This window comes from Podarcis muralis, chromosome 1 (assembly GCF_964188315.1).
Source record: "Podarcis muralis chromosome 1, rPodMur119.hap1.1, whole genome shotgun sequence".
NCBI lineage: Eukaryota > Metazoa > Chordata > Lepidosauria > Squamata > Lacertidae > Podarcis > Podarcis muralis.
Window position 1 is genome coordinate 8,904,556 of NC_135655.1, and position 21,125 is coordinate 8,925,680.

At 44.3% G+C, this 21,125-nt stretch overlaps 1 protein-coding gene across 10 annotated transcripts in view; it reads left to right on the forward strand.

Moving 5' to 3' along the window:
* The window catches only part of PCNX4 (pecanex 4), a 23,937-nt gene continuing 2,812 nt past the window's right edge, over positions 1-21,125 (forward strand). The window contains exons 1-11 of one of the 10 annotated variants that reach the window (XM_028737737.2): positions 1-108; positions 1,686-1,765; positions 5,427-6,155; positions 6,440-6,619; positions 7,515-8,029; positions 9,403-9,503; positions 11,405-11,527; positions 12,641-13,004; positions 14,547-14,650; positions 17,365-18,410; positions 20,055-20,241. In XM_028737737.2, the coding sequence (XP_028593570.2) occupies positions 5,458-6,155; positions 6,440-6,619; positions 7,515-8,029; positions 9,403-9,503; positions 11,405-11,527; positions 12,641-13,004; positions 14,547-14,650; positions 17,365-18,410; positions 20,055-20,241 (3,318 nt within the window). In that variant the 5' untranslated portion in view covers positions 1-108; positions 1,686-1,765; positions 5,427-5,457. Of the gene's footprint in view, positions 109-228; positions 417-538; positions 667-702; positions 727-1,317; positions 1,565-1,685; positions 1,766-5,426; positions 6,156-6,439; positions 6,620-7,514; positions 8,030-9,402; positions 9,504-11,404; positions 11,528-12,640; positions 13,005-14,546; positions 14,651-17,364; positions 18,411-20,054; positions 20,242-21,125 lie in introns of those variants that run through there. The other 9 variants (XM_028737645.2, XM_077921439.1, XM_028737983.2 and 6 more) reach the window with 9 other exon arrangements.

Genomic DNA, 21,125 nt, shown 5'->3' on the forward strand with positions numbered 1-21,125 from the left:
ATAATAATAATAATAATAATAATGGGGTTTTGCCAGCTGCCCGCCCTTCTTCTGCCGGAGCCTCTTCGTCTCCCTCTGCACCCACCGCGCACTTTTGCGATTCGCCAGGTGAGAGAGCCTGCTGTTAATAAAGCAGCCCCTTTTTTTCTTTTCTTTTCCTTTCTTTTCTTCCCCCCTTTTTGATTCCCCCTGGAAGGGAGAGAGGAGGGGAGGGAAGGGGAGGCGCCACGGCGGCCGGCCATCGCCGCCGAAGAAGAAGCCATTTCCCAGCCCCGCATCCTCCTCAGGAGCCCAGGAAGGAGCAGAATTCAGAGAGGGAGAAATAAATAAATAAATAAAAGCAGAGAGAGAAATAGAAATATCTTTTCCTCCCCCCCCCCCCAGGCTCCCGGAGAAGGGCGGGCTCCCTCGGCTGGGTGAGTGGGCGATGGATCGATATCTCTTGATCGATATCGGGGGGGAAGAGGAGGAGGTGCGGGTCCCCGCGGGATCGGCGACGGCCGCTCCCTACCCTCCGAGGAGACCTCTGTTGCGCGCTCTCCTTCCTCCGCTTTGCCGGGGCCAAAATGGCGGCGGCGGCCCTGAGGAGAAAAAGGCGCGAAGAAGGGAAGGGAGGAGGAGCGGCGGCTCCTCCGCAGGCTCCCTTCTTCTTCGCCTTCCTGTCAGGTTTCCGGCCTTTGGGGCTCCTTCTCGGCCCCACCCGGCTAAGCATGAAAGGCTTTTGCCGTAATAATAAACGTTTTTTAAACTGGCCACGGGACTCGCTATGTGGTTGTATTTTCGCCCTCTCTCGGCCTCTGCTCCCCCCCGAAAAGCGGCTGGTTTGGGGTTTTCCGGGCGGGGAGAGGAAGGAAGGCGCTTGCTGCTGCTGCCGGCCAGGGTCTGGCTCTTGCTCAGCCCCTGCCTTGCCTCGGCGTGTTGCTGCCAGCCAGGGTCAGGCTCCTGCTCAGCCCCTTGCTTTGCTTTTGTATGTGGCTCCTGGGTGGTGGCTGCCGGCCAGGGTTTCACTCTTCTTCAGCCCTTGCTTTGCCATGCAGCTCCTGGGCTGCTGCTGCCAGCCAGAGTCTGGCTCAAGCACCCCTTTGCCTTGCTTCGGTACGTAGCTCCCAGGCAGCTGCTTGCTGGGGTTGCTGCCAGCCAGGGTCTGGCTCCTGCTCAGCCCCTTTGCCTTTATTTGGTATGTGGCTCCTAGGCGGTTGCCAGACAGAGTCTGGCTCTGGCTCAGCTCCTGCCTTTGCTATGCAGCTGTGAGCCAGTGTCCAGCTCTTGCTCAACCCCCTTTTTTTTGTATGTGGCTCTTGGTCTGCTGCTGCCAGCCAGGGTCAGACTCTTTCTCAGCCTCTTGCCTTTGCTGTGCAGCTCCTGGGCTGTTGCTGCTGCCAGCCAGGGTCAGGGCTCTTGCTCAGCCTCTTGCCTTTGCTGTGCAGCTCCTGGGCTGTTGCTGCTGCCAGCCTGGGTTGGGCCCTTGCTCAGCCCCTTTGACTTGCTTTGTCATGAGGCTCCTGGCCTTCCTATGACAACTTGACCCTTTCGCTATAGAAACCATCAAAAGGTAGAGTTGTGGGTGTGTATTGTGCCTATTCTGTGTTTGTTAGTTCCTCTGCAGTTGCCAAGTGATGGTGGGTGAGGGAGAACGGATCTCATTAATTGCTCTGCTTTATAACTTGTTTTCTTCTTTTTTTAAGGCTACGGATTCTCTTTAAAGGGTTGTTTCATCCAGCAAGCCTGCCGTTCTTTTCAGCCTCTGAAATGTAACCTTCCCCAGGTATGTTGGTTTCTGCTGTGGAGTTGACCTCTGTTTGGTCACAAGCGGCGTCCATGTCTCTTGAGAGGCTCAGCCTCAACTTGCTGGTTAGGGTTGCCAACTCTTAATTGGCCATTGCACCCTGTGCTTTTTAACACCAGCTTGTTGCGCAAGAGATGGGGGTGAGCGAATAGCAAAACATTCTGTATTTGCAGATTTCTGCAAATCAGGCTGCTGAAACAGGCACAGAAGTAGGCCGCATTAAAAAAAAAAAATCCTGATAAGTTGGCAGTCGTACTGTGGTGCAGTGGGTAAAGTGTTTGATTCTGAATCCCCGTGAATTTGAATCCCCTTTAAAGCCACTCTAATTTTTTTGATGAATTGGCATAAACTGCCCCCCTCCGTCCCCAAATGACACCTGAGTTGCAAGAAGCCTCTTTGCTTGAAAATTGGCTTTAGTTTTTCATACTTGAAGTTTATATTTTATATGTGTGATTCCCACATGTGCCTTTCTGCGTGTCTCAGTGTACACTTAGTTAGGCTTACATTCTAGTTTATAAAGAACTGAAAGCTGATGTTTTAACATTTAATTGATAAGTACACCTACATTCTAGCTTATAAACAGTCACTTAACCTCAACTGAACCTGAGCTTGAATTAAAAGCTAGGTTTCCACTTTTGGTTCATAATCTGGCTTCTTCCAATATCTGGGTTTGCACCTTTTGGTACAGAACAATTGTGTGTGTGGACACACACTCTTGTGCAGTTATTAATGTATTGGGAGCAATTAAATCACTGACTGGTTCTCCAGTATTTGCAGCGGGGCTAGTGTGCGGTGCGATGGGGTCTAGCTTCCACTGTGCAGCAAACTTCATTATACCTGCCTCTTCCACACATGGAACCTCGGTTGTTGAACGCTTCAGAAGTAGAACATTTCGGCTTTTGAACTCCAACAACACAGAAGTGAATGCTTCCTTATTCGAACACGTCTCAGAAGTCAAATGGCTTCCGAGGCGCGTTTCTCCATTTTTTCAGTGGATTTTGCCGACTGCCCATTGCGCCTCGGTTGTCAAACGTTTCGGAAGTTGAATGGTTTTCTGGAACATATTACGTTCGTCAACCAAGGTTCCACTGTTTTAGCATTTTCGGGTAGTAGGAGGAAGCTTTATTTTTCCCATCATTTATAAGTCATTAGGCATACATACACAGGTGTGTACAGGGGAATTGCCATTATAAAATAAGGTTACCAGATGTCTCTGTTTCTTGGGGACAGTTCCCAGATTTACAAATCAGTCCCCTGACAAAATCCATTGAAGCTGAAAGGTGTCCCCGAATTCATTGAAAAAAAAATCTGGTAACCTTATTATAAAAGAACAACTCATGGTGAGTTCTGGCACCTCACCTCTTTTTCTAGAAAAATAGCACTGCCTGATCCTATCTAACCAGTGATCAAGAACATATAAACGTACACAATATAAAATCATCCTCTTACAAAGCACAGAATATCAAGTCCCTGTTTAATAACCAAGGGACAGACTTCTGTAATGCTGGTGCAAACATGCTGAAGGCCCTGTTGGCAGTCGCTACAGCCTGAGCACATGGCGCCACCAGCAAGCACACATTCCAGAAGTGCTATTAAGCCAGACCTGCTTCTGATTTGCCAACATCTTGGGCCCATATTGGAAGGCGTCTTATACTAAGTCTTGCCTTAGTCCATCTAGTCTGGCACTGGTTCTCTCAGGAGGACTTGGGCATCCTTCCTAGCCTGGGCGCCCGAGATCGTTTTCACAGGCGATTCCACAGAATTTTATTCCTTGGCATGAGTTCACCAACGGTTTTCCGGTGTGGTGTTCTATTACAGGCAATTCTCCATTTACACACGCTCAATATGTGTGTGACTGCGCACACATGCATTGTACTGAACCTGGAAGTGCCCCGAGAAAGTACGGTAAAGGACCAGAACAGCATGGGAGCTGAGCAGGGTGTTTGCAGGCTTTTAAAGTGGTGTTTCAAATATATGCAGTTTGGCTTAAACACATGGTGCCTCGGAATGTAACCTTCTCATAAATGGTGGGTTGCCTGTATTTCCCATTCTGTTGCCCTCTTCTACCTGCTAAGCAAGCCTAAGAGTAGTAAGGCATCATGAAAAACTAGGATGGAAAAGCTGAATATCTCATCTGGGGCTAACTAAGTTTGTTCTTGGTATAAGCTTTCGTGTGCATGCACACTTCTTCAGATATACTGAAACACTGAAGAAGTGTGCATGCACACGAAAGCTTATATCAAGAACAAACTTAGTTGGTCTCTAAGGTGCTACTGGACAAATATATATATATATATATATATATATATATATATATATATATATATATATATAGACTGTGTCAGACCAACATGGCTGCCTACCTGAATCTAGATCCTCCGAGGCTGTTGAAAGTCCAGCAGCATCTTGAAGTTCTTCACTTCTGCTCTAAAGTATGTGTTCTCTCTTAAGACAATTTAGCAGCAATTTAAATTTTATTACTGACCAGCTGGACTTGAAAACCATTAATCTGTGGGGTAAGATGACTGTCAGTGGTACATGGTAGTGATTCAGAAAGGCCTGTGTCCATAGTTCGTAACAGGCAACGATGCCTTTATTTTGTAAATCCTGTGGTGGTTCCCAAGCAGAAGATAATGGATGCTGGTTACCGAGACACTTAAAAGGTATTAAATATTATAGTAGGAAGATTTGAAAAATCGCTTTGCTTTCCCCCCTCTTGCTAGTAATAAAAGATAATTTAAAATGAAGCAGGCTGCCCTTAAGCAACGCAAGGCAGGTGAGGTTTAAGGAGTGTCTAGGTTAGTGCTTCTTGTTCTACGGCCACAGATACCAGAAGAAAAAGCAGATGTCATGCTGCAGTTGACCAGGAGAAAGCTAATGTAGTGAGATGCTTCTGGGGAGAAGGCTCCCCTCTGCGTAAGATAATGATGTCTTGATTTGTGGTCATGCTTGAGTCCACTGAAACCACCCAGATACTGCATAGCCTGCTGGATAGTAATGTCAGTTATGCAATTATTCATTCACGAAAGATTGTTTATAAATATACAGAACAGTTCCCCTAAAGCAGCGGTGAAGAACCTGTGGTCCTTCAGATGTTTTTGGACTCCAGATGCCATGAGCTGCACTCAGGATGTTCTATAATTGGGGGACGATGGAAGTTTTAGTCAAGCATCTTCCCAAGGGCTACCAGCTCTCACCTGTGGCTCCCAGAAGCTGCCAGCATGTGACAGTGGAACAGCCTCCTTCAAGAGGTTGTAGATTCTCCTTGCTTGGGAGTTTTTCAAGCACATCTGTAATGGATGCTTTAGACGAGATTCCTGCATTGCAGGGGGTTTGACTAGATGACGCTTGGGGATCCCTTCCAATTCTGCAACTCGATTCTATGACAGCAGCCACACCCCAGGGGGGGGGATTGCGAGGGGAGGTTGAGGAAGAATCAGCTGATAGAATATGCCCAATTCCCCCCCCCCTAATAGGGAGTTATTAGACCTAATGTTGCCCCAATCAGGGTTATGGAGAATCTGGTTTTTAGAACGAGGCTTTCACTTTCATTTTTTTGGGAGAAACGCTGTTTTATTATCAATATTTAGAATGGCACTCTTATTAGTAAAATTTTACTTTTGTCCCTTTTCCTCCTCAGAGAAAATGAGATTCATTCAAAGTCTGAGTGAATGAGAATGGGCCCAGATGTTCCTCTGCTGAACGACCACAAACAAGAATTCCTCCTGAAACGTTTTCCGCAGACTGTTTTGGGCGGCCCTCGATTTAAATTGGGACACCCTGCGCCTCTTTATGTCTACGTGAACCAGATTCTTCTCTTCCTGCTACCATGTCTTCTGGGAGGTGTGGGGACGCTGCTCTACCAACTAAGTGTTCTGCAAGACTATTCTGCGGCTGCTGTCTCTGGAGGACTCATGCTAGTTGCTGCTGTTACTGTCCAGGCAGCAAGCCTGTATGCAAAACAGAAAACGGCTTCGGTGGAAAGAGTGCATACCCACAGTACCCTAACGGATGAAGATGAATGGGAGTTCTCTAGTTGTCTGGGCTCAGAGACAGTCAAATTTATTATTCCAGGCAAGAAATACATAGTTAACGTCATCTTTCACTCACTTCTCGCTGGGGTGCTGTGTGGCTTAGGAACTTGGTACCTTCTACCTAATAGAATCGCCTCGTTGTATGGAGGTAACATTGGAGGAACTGTTGTGATCTTTGTCTTTGGTTGGGTGACGGTCTGCATTGGGGAGTACTCCTTAATTGTCAATACTGCTTCAGAGACAGCTACGTACCAAGCACTAGACACTTACGAAATTGTACCTCTGATGAGACCTTTCTACATTTTTGTCTTCTTCGCAGTGGACCTCACTCACAGGTAAAAATGTATGCGCGGCCTACAGCAGTGACTGCCTTAGGAGATTTTAATTTATTTCTTGCTATGGAAGCCAGGTTATAATCTTTTAAACAAATCAGTACTTTTTACTGGTCCATCTTGTGCAACATCTTTCTGTAAACATTTGTATTTAGTTACATAAATTGAAACAATCCATAATAGGGCTCAGAAACTCTTCAGCAAAATGGTGGGCAGGGCAATGCGACTGGATGTAAAAAGCCTGTCTTCTGTCCCAGAAATAATACATATTTCCATTTTTTGTCCAGATTCATTGCTGATGTTCCAGCTTTAAAACTGGCAAACCAGATTTTGCACGTTGTGTTTTTGTGTTTGCCATTCTTGTGGACTCTGGGAATTTTGCCCCCACTGGACGCACTTTTTCTCTGGGGAATGGAACAAGTGTTGGAGCTCGGTCTAGGCGGTTCACCCATGTCAAGTAACACAAGGTAATCATTGTTTGGCATAAGAATACACATTTATTCCTCTTCAGTTTCATTCTGTTTTATGGGTTTTTAAATGCATGGTAAATTCTGCATTTTAATATTTTCGTTTTGTAAAAGCAATGAACAAATAGTAGTAATCTGTTGCAGCAAAAACAACTTATTTTGTGGCATCTTAAAGGCAAAGACATGTATTAAAGCTTAACCTTTCATGAACTAGAGTCCTCTTAATCGGATGCAGGAAGCATTATCCTAATGGAACTGTAAACAGTGACGTTTGAAAGAAATGGCCTGCATTTTGCATCCTCCTGAATTCATTCCTTCAAATTCCTCACCCTCTGCAACCATATCTGCCGATTTAGGTTAACATTTTGCATATCTGTTGACGTGAACTCCAGTCTTAAGATAATTTATGCTCTCATAAGTTTATTAGGTTCTGGGGTGCCAATATATTCTTTATTTTTTTAAAAAACCATGCAGTTCAGCAGAAGCATATCCCTAAACTACACACAGGCTTCAAAGCAAGTTTCACAAACCCTCCAAACAGTTTGCAAAACTGCATAGGAGATTAATTGCTAATACAGTGGTACCTCGGGTTAAGTACTTAATCCGTTCCGGAGGTCCGTACTTAACCTGAAACTGTTCTTAACCTGAAGCACCACTTTAGCTAATGGGGCCTCCTGCTGCTGCCGCGCCACCGGAGCACAATTTCTGTTCTCATCCTGAAGCAAAGTTCTTAACCTGAAGCACTATTTCTGGGTTAGCAGAGCCTGTAACCTGAAGCGTATGTAACCCGAGGTACCACTGTATGGCTCTTCCCAAAATGAAAATAGACCCAACTCTCCAGATGTCATTTATGACTTCTTCCTAACCAAATAAATCTTTTTTCTCCCCTTTCTAGGCTGCTATTAATGTTTCTGATTTCTGTGGGAACAGCTGTTGCCTCTTATTTCATCCCCAGCACTCTTGGTGTCGTCCTCTTCATGACTGGATTTGGATTTGCATTGAGTCTTAACTTAAGAGAGATTGGGTTTGCGTTCAAGTGCACTGTCATCAACTGCTTAGCCTCCAACAAGTTTACAAAGGCATCTGGCTGTTGTGGGACCCAGTTTGGATGGCGGGAATTTGTTTTCTATTTGACTGCATTGACTTTGGCTCTCCTGGAAGCTGGCCTGTTGCACTCCTTCCTCGGTCCTCAGGCGTTTTCTAAAACCAGCCTCCAGGCTGTTGTGAGCTATTTGCTGATGGCATTGTTCCTTGCGACGTGGATTCTTGGACAGATTCAGGCCGTGTACCTGTTCGGAATGTTGCGAAACCCGTTTTATCCAAAGGATGTCATGACCGCGAATGTATTTGTGGAGAAACAAAAGAGGCTAAAGAAAATTGGTGTGCTCAGAAGGATTTTGCTAGCTGTAGGTAAGAGAGCCTGCAGCCTTCTGTATTATGTATAAGCTGGAGACTGAAGAAAATTCATGAAATGTTCTATACGTACATTCCAAAATAACCCACATTAAGTGGAGCCAAGGCATTTAAATCTTAATGATCTGAGGGTTTACTGAATAAGTGTTCCTTTATAAATGCCACATTCTGTGGAATATACTGAATTGCTGAGTTCTCCCTTAAAAATAAGCTTTGATTTAATGGTCATTCTTAGATTCTAAAGCAGGAGTGAGAAACCTGTGGCCCACTAGATGTTGCTAGACTACAACTACCATCATCCTTAACCATTTGCCATGTTGAGTGAAGCGAGTGCCCACTATATCTGGAGCACCAAGGGTCCGCAAACCCAGTGCCAATCTAGAAGAAGGCATTTAGGAGATAATATCTGATTCTCTACCTAAGTTAATCATTCAAATAAAATACAATTTAGCTGGTGTACTGAATTTCAGAATACAGTAGAAGAATTGAATTGGCCATTATCTAGCACAGAACTGTAGAATTTAAGGCATATGAAGCAATAAAAAACAATAGGTTTTACTATCAAAGGCAATTGACCGGGATATCTAATTTGACATGTTACAACTGATTTCAAATGTTTCAGAACATCCCTTCTCTCCCCCTCTCCCCAATTTGCTGAATAGAAAACTTGTTAGAATTTTTTTCTGTAATTATAGTATATAGTGTAGCAATTGGCAGATCAGTCTTATTATACAAAAGGGCTACTGGATTACACTGACTTCTGAAAGTGACAAAGACATTATGTCAATGCCCCTTGCAATAAGATTTTCAAAACAGCTTACAAAATGAAACATAAAATTGCTTGACATTAAAACAAAATAAGAACCAGTTATTAAAAGTCAAAACTGTTAGCACAACACTAAGGTCCCAGTTAAGCATTTTCTAATGGGGGATGAACGTCTGCCCACTCAATTTTGAAGAGATGTTAGAACATAGACACCTATCCTGTAGACACCTTGCATTTTTGCCAGAGATAAAAGCCAATCTGAGCCTTTCATAAGATCTTGGGACCAGTGAGAGTCACCTAGAGAACGTCAGCCGCTGAGAGCCACATAACATCAGTGTAAACGATTTTTAAAGGCCTGATAATCATTAAGTATATAATTCCACTTTTACCTGCATGCACAAATTTAAGTGCACTGTGTTGAACTCTGTTTTAGTAAATGGAACATTCATTGCTGCCTTCTTTCCAACTTCCCATGGAATCCCAAATAGACAAAACTCTGTAGATCATGGTTGCAAAATCTCTGTTCTGAAGCATGCCCCTTATGTATATACTTCTTGTATGAGGAAAAACATTGTGTATAATTTCTTTTCTCTTGTAATTTCAGTGTCTCCATTTGCTATGATAGCGTTTCTTTCCCTAGACAATTCTCTGCATCATCTTCCATCTGTATATGTTTCCATTGGATTCTCAAGAGGCTTTAGAATGGTAACTTTTAAGTATTTTGTAAAAAAAAAAAAAGCACCATGGAAGAAAAGCACTTAATTTTTAGGGAAGATAGAATAACGAATGGATGTGAGAATTACATTTTCCAGTTCCTGTAAGGGGATATTTGTTCATAATAAGGGATGTAGACAATGTGACTTGTATTTTCACGGCCCCATGTTTAAATTTAAGTATCTCTAGTTAAAGAATTCTTAGGTAACATTGACCTAAGTCATTGTTGGTCGTTGTTTGGATTTAGACAAGGGATTGTTCTCTGCCGCAGATGCCATCGTGTATTGTGGAGGGTAAAAGACTGGCCAGCCTTAACGTTGTTTGTAAGGATTACTGAGATAATGCATGCAAAGTATTTTGACTACTTGGAAAGCATTAATAGAGCACTATTTATAAAGTGCTTTTTCTATTATTATTATTATTATTATTTTCTATTATCTAGCTTACTGGTTTGATGTACCGTGTTTAAATCTAGATGTATTTTGTGTCTGGAATATTGCCATGGTTTTGTATGGAGTTATCTAGTGCAGAATTCAGCTTGCCAAGTTTGAGTTTATTGCTACTTTTTTCTTTCTCTTCTCCCCCCCCCCCCCCATTTATCACCATTTTGGATGTGCTGTTGAGAACATGGGGGAATTATATGGTCTGAACTTTGAATTCTGAGAGAGATACGAAAAAAGCTGGCAGTGGGAACAGCTGGTGCGAGTAATTTCTTGCTCTCCGTTATGGGCTCTGTTTGTCTGACTCTGCCAATGCTCTATTGCCCAATCCCATTTTATTTTCCTCGGGACCTGAGTAAAGATTAATTGAAAACCTGATTCTTGGAATTAGAGCAAGTCACACAAAACAAGCACATGGTGGACTGCACATGCTGTTCTTAGCCTAAGGCAGTACTTCTATAACCTAGCAGTTCAAAAGCACGTCAGTGCAAGTAGATAAATAGGTACCGCTGTGATGGGAAGTTAAACGGCGTTTCAGTGAGCTCTGGTTGCCGTCACTGTGTTCCATTGCGCCAGAAGCGATTTAGTCATGCTGGCCACATGACCCGGAAAGCTGTCTGTGGACAAATGCCAGCTCCCTTGGTCTGAAAGGGAGATGAGCTCTGCAACCCCATAGTCAACTTTGACTGGACTTAACCGTCCAGGAGTCTTTTACCCTTTTTAAAAAAAAAACAAACTTCTATAATAATATGAGAATTACTGTATGGGACAAAAATGGCAAACAGAGGAAAGACGAGTAAATTTTAGGCAGCATTAAAAAAAAAAAAGATACTTGAATAGATCTTTGGTGGTCAGGCACCCAAAAACATTTGAGAAACTCCTGCAAAAAAAAACCAGAGGAATAACAGTTTTGGGTTGTATCCAAAACTGCATGAACAGTGTTCCAGTTCTGAGGGCCTTCTGGCCGTTCCCTCAGTGCAAAAAGTTACAGGGAACCAGGCAAAGGGCCTTCTTGGTAGTGGTACCTGCTATCTTCTATCTTCTAGTTTTAGAAGACATCTGAAGGCAGCCCTGTATCAGGAAGCTTTCAATGCTAGATATTCACTTGTGTTTTTATATTATGTTGGAAGTCACCCAGAGTGGCTGGGGCAACCCAGTCAAATGGGTAGGGTAAGTTATTACTATTAATGGGCCTCCATTTCCTCTCATCCCCATGTGCTTCCACGTACCTCCAAAATCTCCTCTGTTAGGTCTCCAGAGCAGATTTTGAGGGTGCACAAGGGGGCTGTAGAATACAAGTGAGGAAGGCACAGTTCTGTGGTGCACACAGAAGTCCGTTGCACGGATGGAGCTGCAGTGTTGAATATAGCCCTTTTTATTTTAAGTATTAAAATTTTCAGGTCAGGAGTGAGATGAACATATTGTAAGTCAATAAAGTAATCTTTGTTCCAGGTATGGCAGGATACAGAGCATGCTTTGTTGGATATGGTGGTAGTGTCAACTGTGCAGTTGCTGGTGTTCAATACTGATCTTTGGTGGAATAGAAGCATTGATACAGGAATCAGGCTCTTGCTGGTAAGTCTGATTTTATTTGTAGCTTCCTTCAGCATTACTATTCCTCCTTTCATATATATATCCTAGGTGGTGAACCAAGTAAGCAGAAATTAAAGCAAATTATTAAAAGGCCAATTAAACAAGTCAAGAACAACAAGTCAGAGTTGGTATCAAACAGTGGCACTGTCAAAACCTGTTTTTAAAAGGTCAGACCAGCCTCTTGGAGAAGGTTAAGTCCTAGCTGCTCACCAAAAGGCAAGCAGTAGTTGAGCCAGGGAAAGTTTCTGTAGCAGGTGCCACCACTTAAAAGGTCCCGTGCCTCATGCCTTTCCCCCACCCCCAGTGGAGGCCAAAAAATTGAAAGCAGAAAGCCTCGTACAGAGATTTCTCTGTTGTGGCACTGCAGCAGACTGGTGTGAGTGTGGGGTGGTTCTTAAGATACTCTGGTCCCAGGCCATACAGAGCAGCTCTTAAGATAAATTGATAACCCAAACAGATGGTATTTGATCTGATCTACATACTCCAATGGGACGCGGGTGGCGCTGTGGGTAAAACCTCAGAGCCTAGGGCTTGCCAATCACATGGTCGGCGGTTCGAATCCCCGCGGCGGGGTGAGCTCCCGTCGTTCGGTCCCAGCTCCTGCCCACCTAGCAGTTCGAAAGCACCCTTAAGTGCAAGTAGATAAATAGGTACCGCTTTATAGCGGGAAGGTAAACGGCGTATCCGTGTGCTGCGCTAGTGCAGGCTCGCCAGAGCAGCTTCGTCACGCTGGCCACGTGACCCGGAAGTGTCCTCGGAAAGCGCTGGCCCCCGGCCTCTTAAGCGAGATGGGCGCGCAACCCCAGAGTCGGTCACGACTGGCCCGTACGGGCAGGGGTACCTTTACCTTTACCTTTAATAATAATAATTAAAAATCTTATGAAACGTGCTATTGCCCTTCAGCCCTCCCCTATTCCTTCCCAAATAGACTCCTATTTTGATTCAAACCAGAGTTAGGGTCAGAAAACCATGTGACAACCAATTCAAGCTTGATAATAATATTCTGAGGACATCCCAGCGACTTTAGCAATACAAAGTGCTGTAGAAGAGCCTACAATTTAAAGAAAAAATGATATGCTATTTCTGTCCTGCTAGGTCGGAATAATCCGGGATCGACTGTTTCAGTTTGTTTCAAAACTGCAGTTTGCACTTACTGTTCTCTTGACATCATGGACAGAGAAAAAGCAACGCCGGAAGTCCACTGCTACCCTGATTACACTCAACATTGTCTTCTTTCCAGTTGTACTGACCCTCATATTGCTGTCTGCACTTCTGTCTTCCCCCTTGCTGCCCCTTTTCAGTCTCCCCATATTTCTGATTGGCTTTCCAAGACCTATCCGAAGTTGGCCGGGACCTGTGGGTGTGACGGCCTGCATTTGTCCTGACACCATATATTACCAGCAAATGATTCCAAGTTTGACTACTGCATTGCAGTCAGCACTGTCCAATGGTAGCCTGGGTAAGTAAGCTTCAAAACAACTTTGTCACTCATTAGATCACATTTTATCATGTGCTGAAAGCTGACCTGACTACATGGCTATGAGGCCAGTTTGAATCGGACCTTTTATACTCAGAAGCCTCCAGTTGATTGTAGCAGCTGTGGCCTCTAAAGGCTGCTACAGCTGAATGGAGGCTTCTGGGTATGTAGGGTATGGTTCAGTCCCATAGTGGTTACCAGATCTGGAAAATGATTTTCTCATATCAGTAAATGGATATCAAAAGCAGGTGCAATGTAAGAAGACTATTCTTTGTTACTAGGGTTGATGGGTGGGGATCTATGTTAGACATTTTCAAAGGTATGGGGAGAAATGCAGTAGGAAATCTCTTTGGCTCACATTGGAGAGTTCTGTGCTAGGGCATGTATGCCTTGGGGATTTAAATGATTTTAAAAATTAATTATCAAGAAAAAAATTACCTGGTCTTTAATGGGCGAGGCCTTGACTAGACATGTCTTGGCAGGATATCACTTTATGTTTTAAGGTTAAGGCGTATTTTATCAGTTTTGGCAGCTATGCACAATTAAGGAAACCTTTACAAAAATGTTAGCAAGAGAATGCACTCTATTAGCTCAGCAGGATAGAAAAGGCTATTTTAAATTTTAACTAATGTAATGGCAGGTTTCTTAGATTGCACTTGCTTTATTCTGAAACGCTGTAGTTTTAACTGTGCCAGCTGAGATAATTTAGTAATCAGTGGTATGCAGTCAGCCGACATCTGACACATCTCAAACCCCTGCAGTTATGTGGGGGGAGTAGTTTTGCTTCTACGACAAAATAGGTTTGGTTCGATTCAGTAATGTTCTCTTTAAAAGTGTAGTTGCAAATAATAGTTGTGCACGAACAGTTGTGCAGAGCCGATTCCTCTCTTCCATGCTGCGGTGACTGCAAAAGCTTTGTCTACCAAATTCTCTCCTCAACAATTGCTGTTAGTGTGGCAGCCCTTTTCCTGTAATCATTAAAGTGAGATTTTGTTGATCCGTTCGGCACCACTGTATCCACTAATGGAAACAACCAATTCAAAGCAGAAAACCTCAACTGAAACTCATGACATCCATGCGTCTCCAAACGTCCATAGCTAGAATCTGTTTGTAACCTGTCGACACAACAATTTCCCCATCTCTCCATTATTTTCGAGGATTGCCATTTGGGTCAGGGTTTGTCCTTTTATTTTTCTCACTGTACCTTTTTTTTAATATATAAAAAAGGGAAATAGTAACCACATGCAGCTGTGTCTTTGTAGAAACTGTGCATGTCAGTGTGATAGCTGCAGTCATGTACAGCTGAGATTCAGTAAGCAATTTCAGGATTATGGCTATGATGTAGTCTGATGTATTTAGTTTGTTACTTTAACCCCACTTTTCTGTGAATATAACAACCGTTGCCTTGATTCCTGCATTGCAGGCAGTTGGCCTAGATGTCCCTCGGGGTCCCTTCCAAAATGCCGTTCAGCAATCCTGCAGCAAAAATTAATTCTTTGTGTGTGTGTGTGTCTTTTTCAAAAGGGCTCTGCTCACCTGGCTCTCACTACCTGTGCCGATTCCAAGACAGACTGGTATGGATCCTTGTGTTAGAAAGAGGCTTCACTTATTGTTGTCTTAATATCAAGGTGACTATTGCTAAGCCTATCTGGTACCATTGTGGCAGAGGAGTAGCTCCCCCCCTCCTTGGCAGTCAGTAGAAGTTGCTCTAATTTTCATGGCGCACGAACTATCTGCTAGAGTGACCCAAGGAGGGGTAAAGTTAAAAAAAGAAAACATGCTACATGTGTGGGCATTGGATTCAGACTATCTGGGGGTGGAACTTTTTTCACGGGACTATCCAGTCCCTAGGGAAGAGGAATTTTGTGAATTTCCCTCTTCCTTCTGCAGGACCTACATGGAGGGTTGAAGACCCTTTCAGAACAGCCCGGGAAGTAGCGTTGGGGGCTGTAATGTGGGTGGGAAAGAAAACTGGCCCAAAACACCCCTCTTCCTGTAGCACAGCCTTCCCAAAACTTGTGCTCCGCATGTTTTGGACTACAAAATGCTGCCTGGTGCCGATGGGAGTTGCAGTCCAGCACATATGGAGGGTCCCGGCTTGGCGAAAGCTGCTCTAAGAGGAGCCTGTGGTGGGTGTCTGTGCTTCTGCTCCCATAATGGCAAGTCTGAATCCAACCCAAGGTGTCTGATTCATTCAGAAAGCTGCTTAACCTTTCTGCAACTCGGAAACTGTTCTTGCTAGCATGTTTTAGGTTGAATATTGCTGTGTTGCCTTCTGACCATCTTTCTACTGCCCTGCCCCTCTGTTTCCAACATTTAGAGACGTGTGGTGTTGCATACATAGCTTAAAATAGCCATATCCATGCACAGGAGGGGACCATACCTACTGGCTTGGGGAAACCTAAAGTTTGCAGAAGTGCAAAAAAAAGGGGCTAGCGGGAGACTCACACACACACACACACCCAAAAAAAATCCCAGTTCAAGGGAAAGGATGAAGCATGTTTTTATGAGTACGACCAGCAACAAAATGTTGCAGTAAATCCCCACTCTTGCAGGATCTCTTCGGGAGAAGCAAAGGCTCAGGAGCTACGACAGTTGGATGGTGCCTTGTATGCCTCCTTCTGGGGACTCCTGCAGCTAAGCTGGTGTCAAACGTCTTGCTCTCTCTGCTTTCCTTTGGGCCACATCAGCGAGGCCGAGAGGAGGGGTCTTGTCGTCTGGGCAGCCCAGGCTTGCACCCCAGGGAGGTCACTTCGGTGCTGCTAACGCAGCAGTTTGATTTCACCCCCGGATGCACACTCCATTGTCTCTCAAGACAGATGGATGCCAACCCAAGGCAGGGGTGGCTAACCTTTTTCCGCCCAACAGCCACCACCCTTTGGAGGGTTGCATGCCAGCTCATGCTCACATGCTTGCACTTGCAGCTGGGGCAAGCGAGTAGCCTGCACAAATGCTCAGCAGTGGGTGGGGGGTGACAGAGAAGCAGCCACACATGCTTGCTCACTCAATTTCAGTACACACCCCATTGCTACTATCCCAGTTTTGCCCTGAGGTAGAAAAACACACCGTTCTTGCTCTCTAGTGCTGCACCGTAGGTTAGAAGGGCCTTTCCCCCCTTTCTCTTAAACAACCCTATATAGTTCATAGAGTAAGAGTCTTTTGACCACACAGCACTCACCCCTTCTCTATCATAATAATCTCTCTTCCTCCAGGATATTTAGCTCTGTTGAGACTCAACATAATGTGCAGTGGTACCTTGGCTTACACGGCGTTCCGTGTGCTGCGCTGGCTCGCCAGATGCAGCTTGTCACGCTGGCCACGTGACCCGGAAGTGTCTGCGGACAGCGCTGGCTCCCGGCCTATAGAGTGAGATGAGCACACAACCCTAGAGTCTGGCAAGACTGGCCCGTACGGGCAGGGGTACCTTTACCTTGGTTTACAAACTTAATCCGTTCTGGAAGTCTGTTTTTAAACCAAAGCAAATCAAATATCTTTAATACGGTCAATGACCAGCAAGTAAACCAAAGCATTCTTAAACCAAGGTGTGCTTTCCCATAGCAGTGGGGGACTCAATTTACAAATGGAACACACTCAACAGGAAGCGGAATATGTTCTGCTTCCAAGGCAAAGTTCACAAACCAAAACACCTACTTCCGGATTTGCAGCGTTCTTAGTCCAAGTTGTTCATAAACCAAGCTGTTCTTAATGAGCATGTGGCTTATTTAAAAGCAGATCTAAACCAGACCCATGTAGAAACCATGAATTGGCACCTTTTCTATTTCAAAGTGATAAGCACTCGGCCAACTGAACTCACTGTTCGTATGCATGTGTGTGTTTTTCCCCATCTTTCCACTGAGAGTACCCAAGGTGTATAAAAAGTAGAATTAGTCATAAAAACTTAACAATTGAACTAATAACAATAAACACTCATGATGATGCAGTTTGCAGGCTCAGAAAGCTGATATTCATGCAGATGATCTTGCTGTGAGACATTGCTTTCTGTGTCCCATTAAAGCTGAAGGGCTACATAGCGAGGGAACCTGTAGCCCTCCAGATGTTGTGGCACTAAATTCCCACGGTTCTTGACCTTTGGACATGCTGGCTGGGCTGGTGGGAGTTGTAGTATTGGGAGCGCCATGGGTTCCCCATCCCTACTCCATCCATATGTTCGTTGTGATGTCCAAATCAGGTTAGCGCTACCTTTAAAACCATGGCTTGAAGTGGGCCTGCAAAATCTATGATTGTGATGACCATCTAAACTGAGCCAGTGTATTACTCTGTGTACTTGAATACACAGGTTTTTTAAAATCTTTTTTCCCCTTTTTGTCTGTTTGATTTTCAGGGGTTAGAATTGCAGGAAACCTCCTGCCATACTGCTGAAGCTCACAAAGTAGATGAAATGTTTGAGACGGCCTTCGAACACGAGGAGCACAGGAAGATCCTCTCCCTCAACCATCACTTTTTAAATATTTTAACACCTTGTTGTGTTCTTCCTGTGAAGCTCTATTCAGATGCCAGGAACGTCTTGTCTGGAATTATTGACTCGCCTGACAACCGGAGGCAGTTGAAAGACGATTTTCTGAAAAACCTCTTATGGGTGCTAGTCCAGTACTGCTATAAGAAATCAAAAACACACAGAACACGTGAAAGAACACCCATATCCAAGCATAAGTCGCCTTCAGTGGAGCCACCTGAAGTTTTAAGCAAGGCAATAGAAAGTCCAGACTCCTGGAAAAATGATGACCACCTCAGTGTGGAATCAATAGATGAGTGGACTGACGACAGCAACCTTTTTGATGATGAACCCAGCAAGAAAGGACCCAAAATGGCATCGCGAGGAAGCACACCAAGACCCTTCTTTTCTCTCCCAGGTTCAGTCGAAATACACACCACAGACACCGAACTGCCAGAGGCCCCCAGTGTCAATAAACTCTACAAACCTGTTGTCCTTGGTCTTCCTGCTGTAGACACTGGGGGGAAATGGGGCGTGGTGGATTTACGCCCTGTTAAGTTTAGCAACTCTTATTCTGAGCTGCTAAGCATTCCCGAAGAGTGGAGAACTGTACCCTTACCTGTGGCCAAACTTTACGAAATGAAGCAGAAGTTCCCGGAAGACTGGTACCATTTTGTACTTCGCCAGCTGGACTTCTTCCCCTTGAAGGAAAACCCTTCAAATTTACTCGAGGACATCGTTAAAGATGCTGCTTTGAAAGACTTGTACGTCAAGTGTGCCCTGTCCTGCTACATTGCCGTGTTTGGGCTAGACGATGTTCTTCCCTCGCCTGGCCACATATTCAGAGCCTACAACGGAGGCCTCCCCTGGTCGGTCTGTTTGGACTGGCTGGTGGCAAAGCAGGAGCTGTTTCAGCTGGCCCTGAAAGTGTTCAGGTAACCGTGGCAAGAAACTGTTGAAATAAGGGTAGCAAAAGTGCAGCTAAGAAGCTCAAATCATATTTAGGACTGGCAACCTTTATCGGAAATTAAAACAAATGTCCAGACTTTAACATTCAAATACTTTACTTGCAGAAACTTATAGTTATAGATGAATTAAAACATAATATTTACAGCCCTATGCTTCTCCAAGCACGGGCTTGCAGTCTGTTCTTCTAACTTCCAAACAACTGTATTTTCCTCTTTCTAGAGTTCAGCACTTTCAGACTTCTGTATCTCAATTACAGCTTTTACAGAGATTTCCGCTTTTACCTTCTGTAGTTTTACCCTCTTTTTTTTCAAGTAGAGAAGCGCTCCAGCATTACACTTTCCATTTTTAAGTTTGGAATAGAGTAGTTGCTTTGGAAGACACTAATCAGGCATCCGCACAACATGACCAGTCCAGCAAGGACTGGGCTTTATATACTAATAGTAACACCTTGAACTCGGCCCGGTATCTGTATTGCAATTGTTTCCAAAGTATCTTATGTTTATCACTTGTTTGCCTTCCTGGCCTCCCTTTGGGAGGAAGAGCAGGATGTGAATTCAATAAACAATGACTGGGGATGGGGTGATTTGCTTCTGCATTGAGTACTGGACTCCACTGCCCCCTCTCTGTGCTATTACATTGCTTTTTCTTTTACCTCCAAAAATGGAGGTTTTGGGGGAGCAGAAAAAATGGATTTGGGTTGCGTTGGGCCTCCAGACTGGGCCTTAGCCACCCCTACTATAAAGTTGTGCATTCACATACAAATATACAGAGAGAGAGAGAGATTAATAGTATTGTGAGCTGAATCACTAATGTGCCACTCTGCACGTTCAGCATGGGTTATAGAGAATGCACATCATCTGTCCATGAAGAAACACTTGTGCACATTTCCTGGTCAGTACATACAGTCTTGAACAAACCTTAAAAGAATGTGCATTGGACATAAATCTAGACTGTGCACTGGAGATAAAAACCAAGGGTGTGTCTCTTGGAGAAATGTACAAGATTCCAGTATTCTTTGAGTGAGGCGGGACTCTGAAATCACAAGGGCATCGCTAAAAGGCTCATGACCTGTTCTCAAGAGGCTCTGGCCTTTACATTTTAAGAAGCCATGAGTAAGAATGCTAATCAGGAAAAGTTATAGAAGGATGTCTTTTTTTCTTTTACTTAAAACAGAACCATTCAGTAAATGAGTTGGTCAAGCCATGTGTGGCAGAGCAGCTGCAATCGCCCTCTGCGGCTGCGTGGATAGAAAGCTGTAATATATTTCTTCGAAAATTGGTTTTGATCCAGTAGCCCTCTTACCATCTAATGTGCAGTCTAGCCAAAGAGCGTTTAAAGGGTTTTTGCAGGAACTACTGGCCAGACAGGACAGGGAAACCATGAAGGCTGAATGAGCTACACGCAAGTAATTTGCTTCCCAAATCAGCAGGTGCAGACATAACCTTATTGGGTGATTAATGCATGTTATGCTCATAATTAATCCTAGGCAAATCTAGCTGTGGCTTCAGCCACACATGAGTGTTCCCAGGGTGTCGTTATAGGCATTCTTTCTTAAGTAGCTTTATAGATCTACACATTGTGCACTGGTCCTTATATGGTTTATCTTACAGATACACAGTTAAGCTTTTGGTTGACCAAGCAAGTCTGGGACCAGTGGAAAGTTTCAAAGAGCTGCTAAGCTGTCTTGAAGAATATGAGAACGACTGGTACATTGGACTGGTGTCTGAAGAAAAGTGGCAGCAAGCTGTTTTACGAGAGAAGCCATATCTTTTTTCCTTGGGGCATGACCCTAATATGGTAAGTGGTTTTTCTATTTTTCATGCATGAATTTTGCTGCAAGGCACAAGAATGTTGCTTTTTGTAAAAGAGTGTTAATTAAAAACAGTTCAAAAGAACTTTTTAGACCCAATCAAGGTGCTTGAATTAGATGTAGTTATTGGACAACGAATCCTTTAATTGAATCCAAAACTATGATTCAGCTGTTGTAACTGGCTTGGGGGCATGAAACAACCAATTTCTTTACTCAGTTAATAACCTTGTAAGGTATTTTATGGCCTTGGATTGTATCCAAGGATGTTCCTCTGCTTCTGAAGGGCACTTTGACTCAGCAGATGTTTCCATCTGTGAAGTGGGTAGGGACACGCTCATTGTTAGGAATGTAGGACCATGTCATTACCAAGGAGGCAGGCTTAGTCGTTGTTTGAGGACCATCCCTGCCTCTGGGTCTGGCCCTGACCAGAAGGATACTGGAATCAGCAAGGGAAACCCACATGACCTGAAAGTGTTGCTGTGCAATGCCAGGTCAATGATGAATAAGACCACTGCCATCCACGACCTGATTGTGGATGGAGAACTTGACCTGGCATGTGTGACAGAGACTTGGTTGGATGAAGCAGATGGGCCTGTCCTTGTCGCTGCTTGTCCACCAGGTTTCTCTTACCCACAGCAATCCAGGTCATGTGGGCGAAGTGTGTGTGTGTGTGTGTGTGTGTGTGTGTGTGTGTGTTGCAGTGATTTTTAGAAAGTCACTAGTTTGCACCAGGTGTCCTATTGGGAAGACCCAGTTTTCTGAGTGCATGTTCTGGAAGTTGGGCAATAGGGGCAGTACAGAATTCCTTTTGGTGTACCGACTTCACCGCTGCACCAAGGATTCCCTGCCCGAGCTGCTTCAGGTCGTGGTG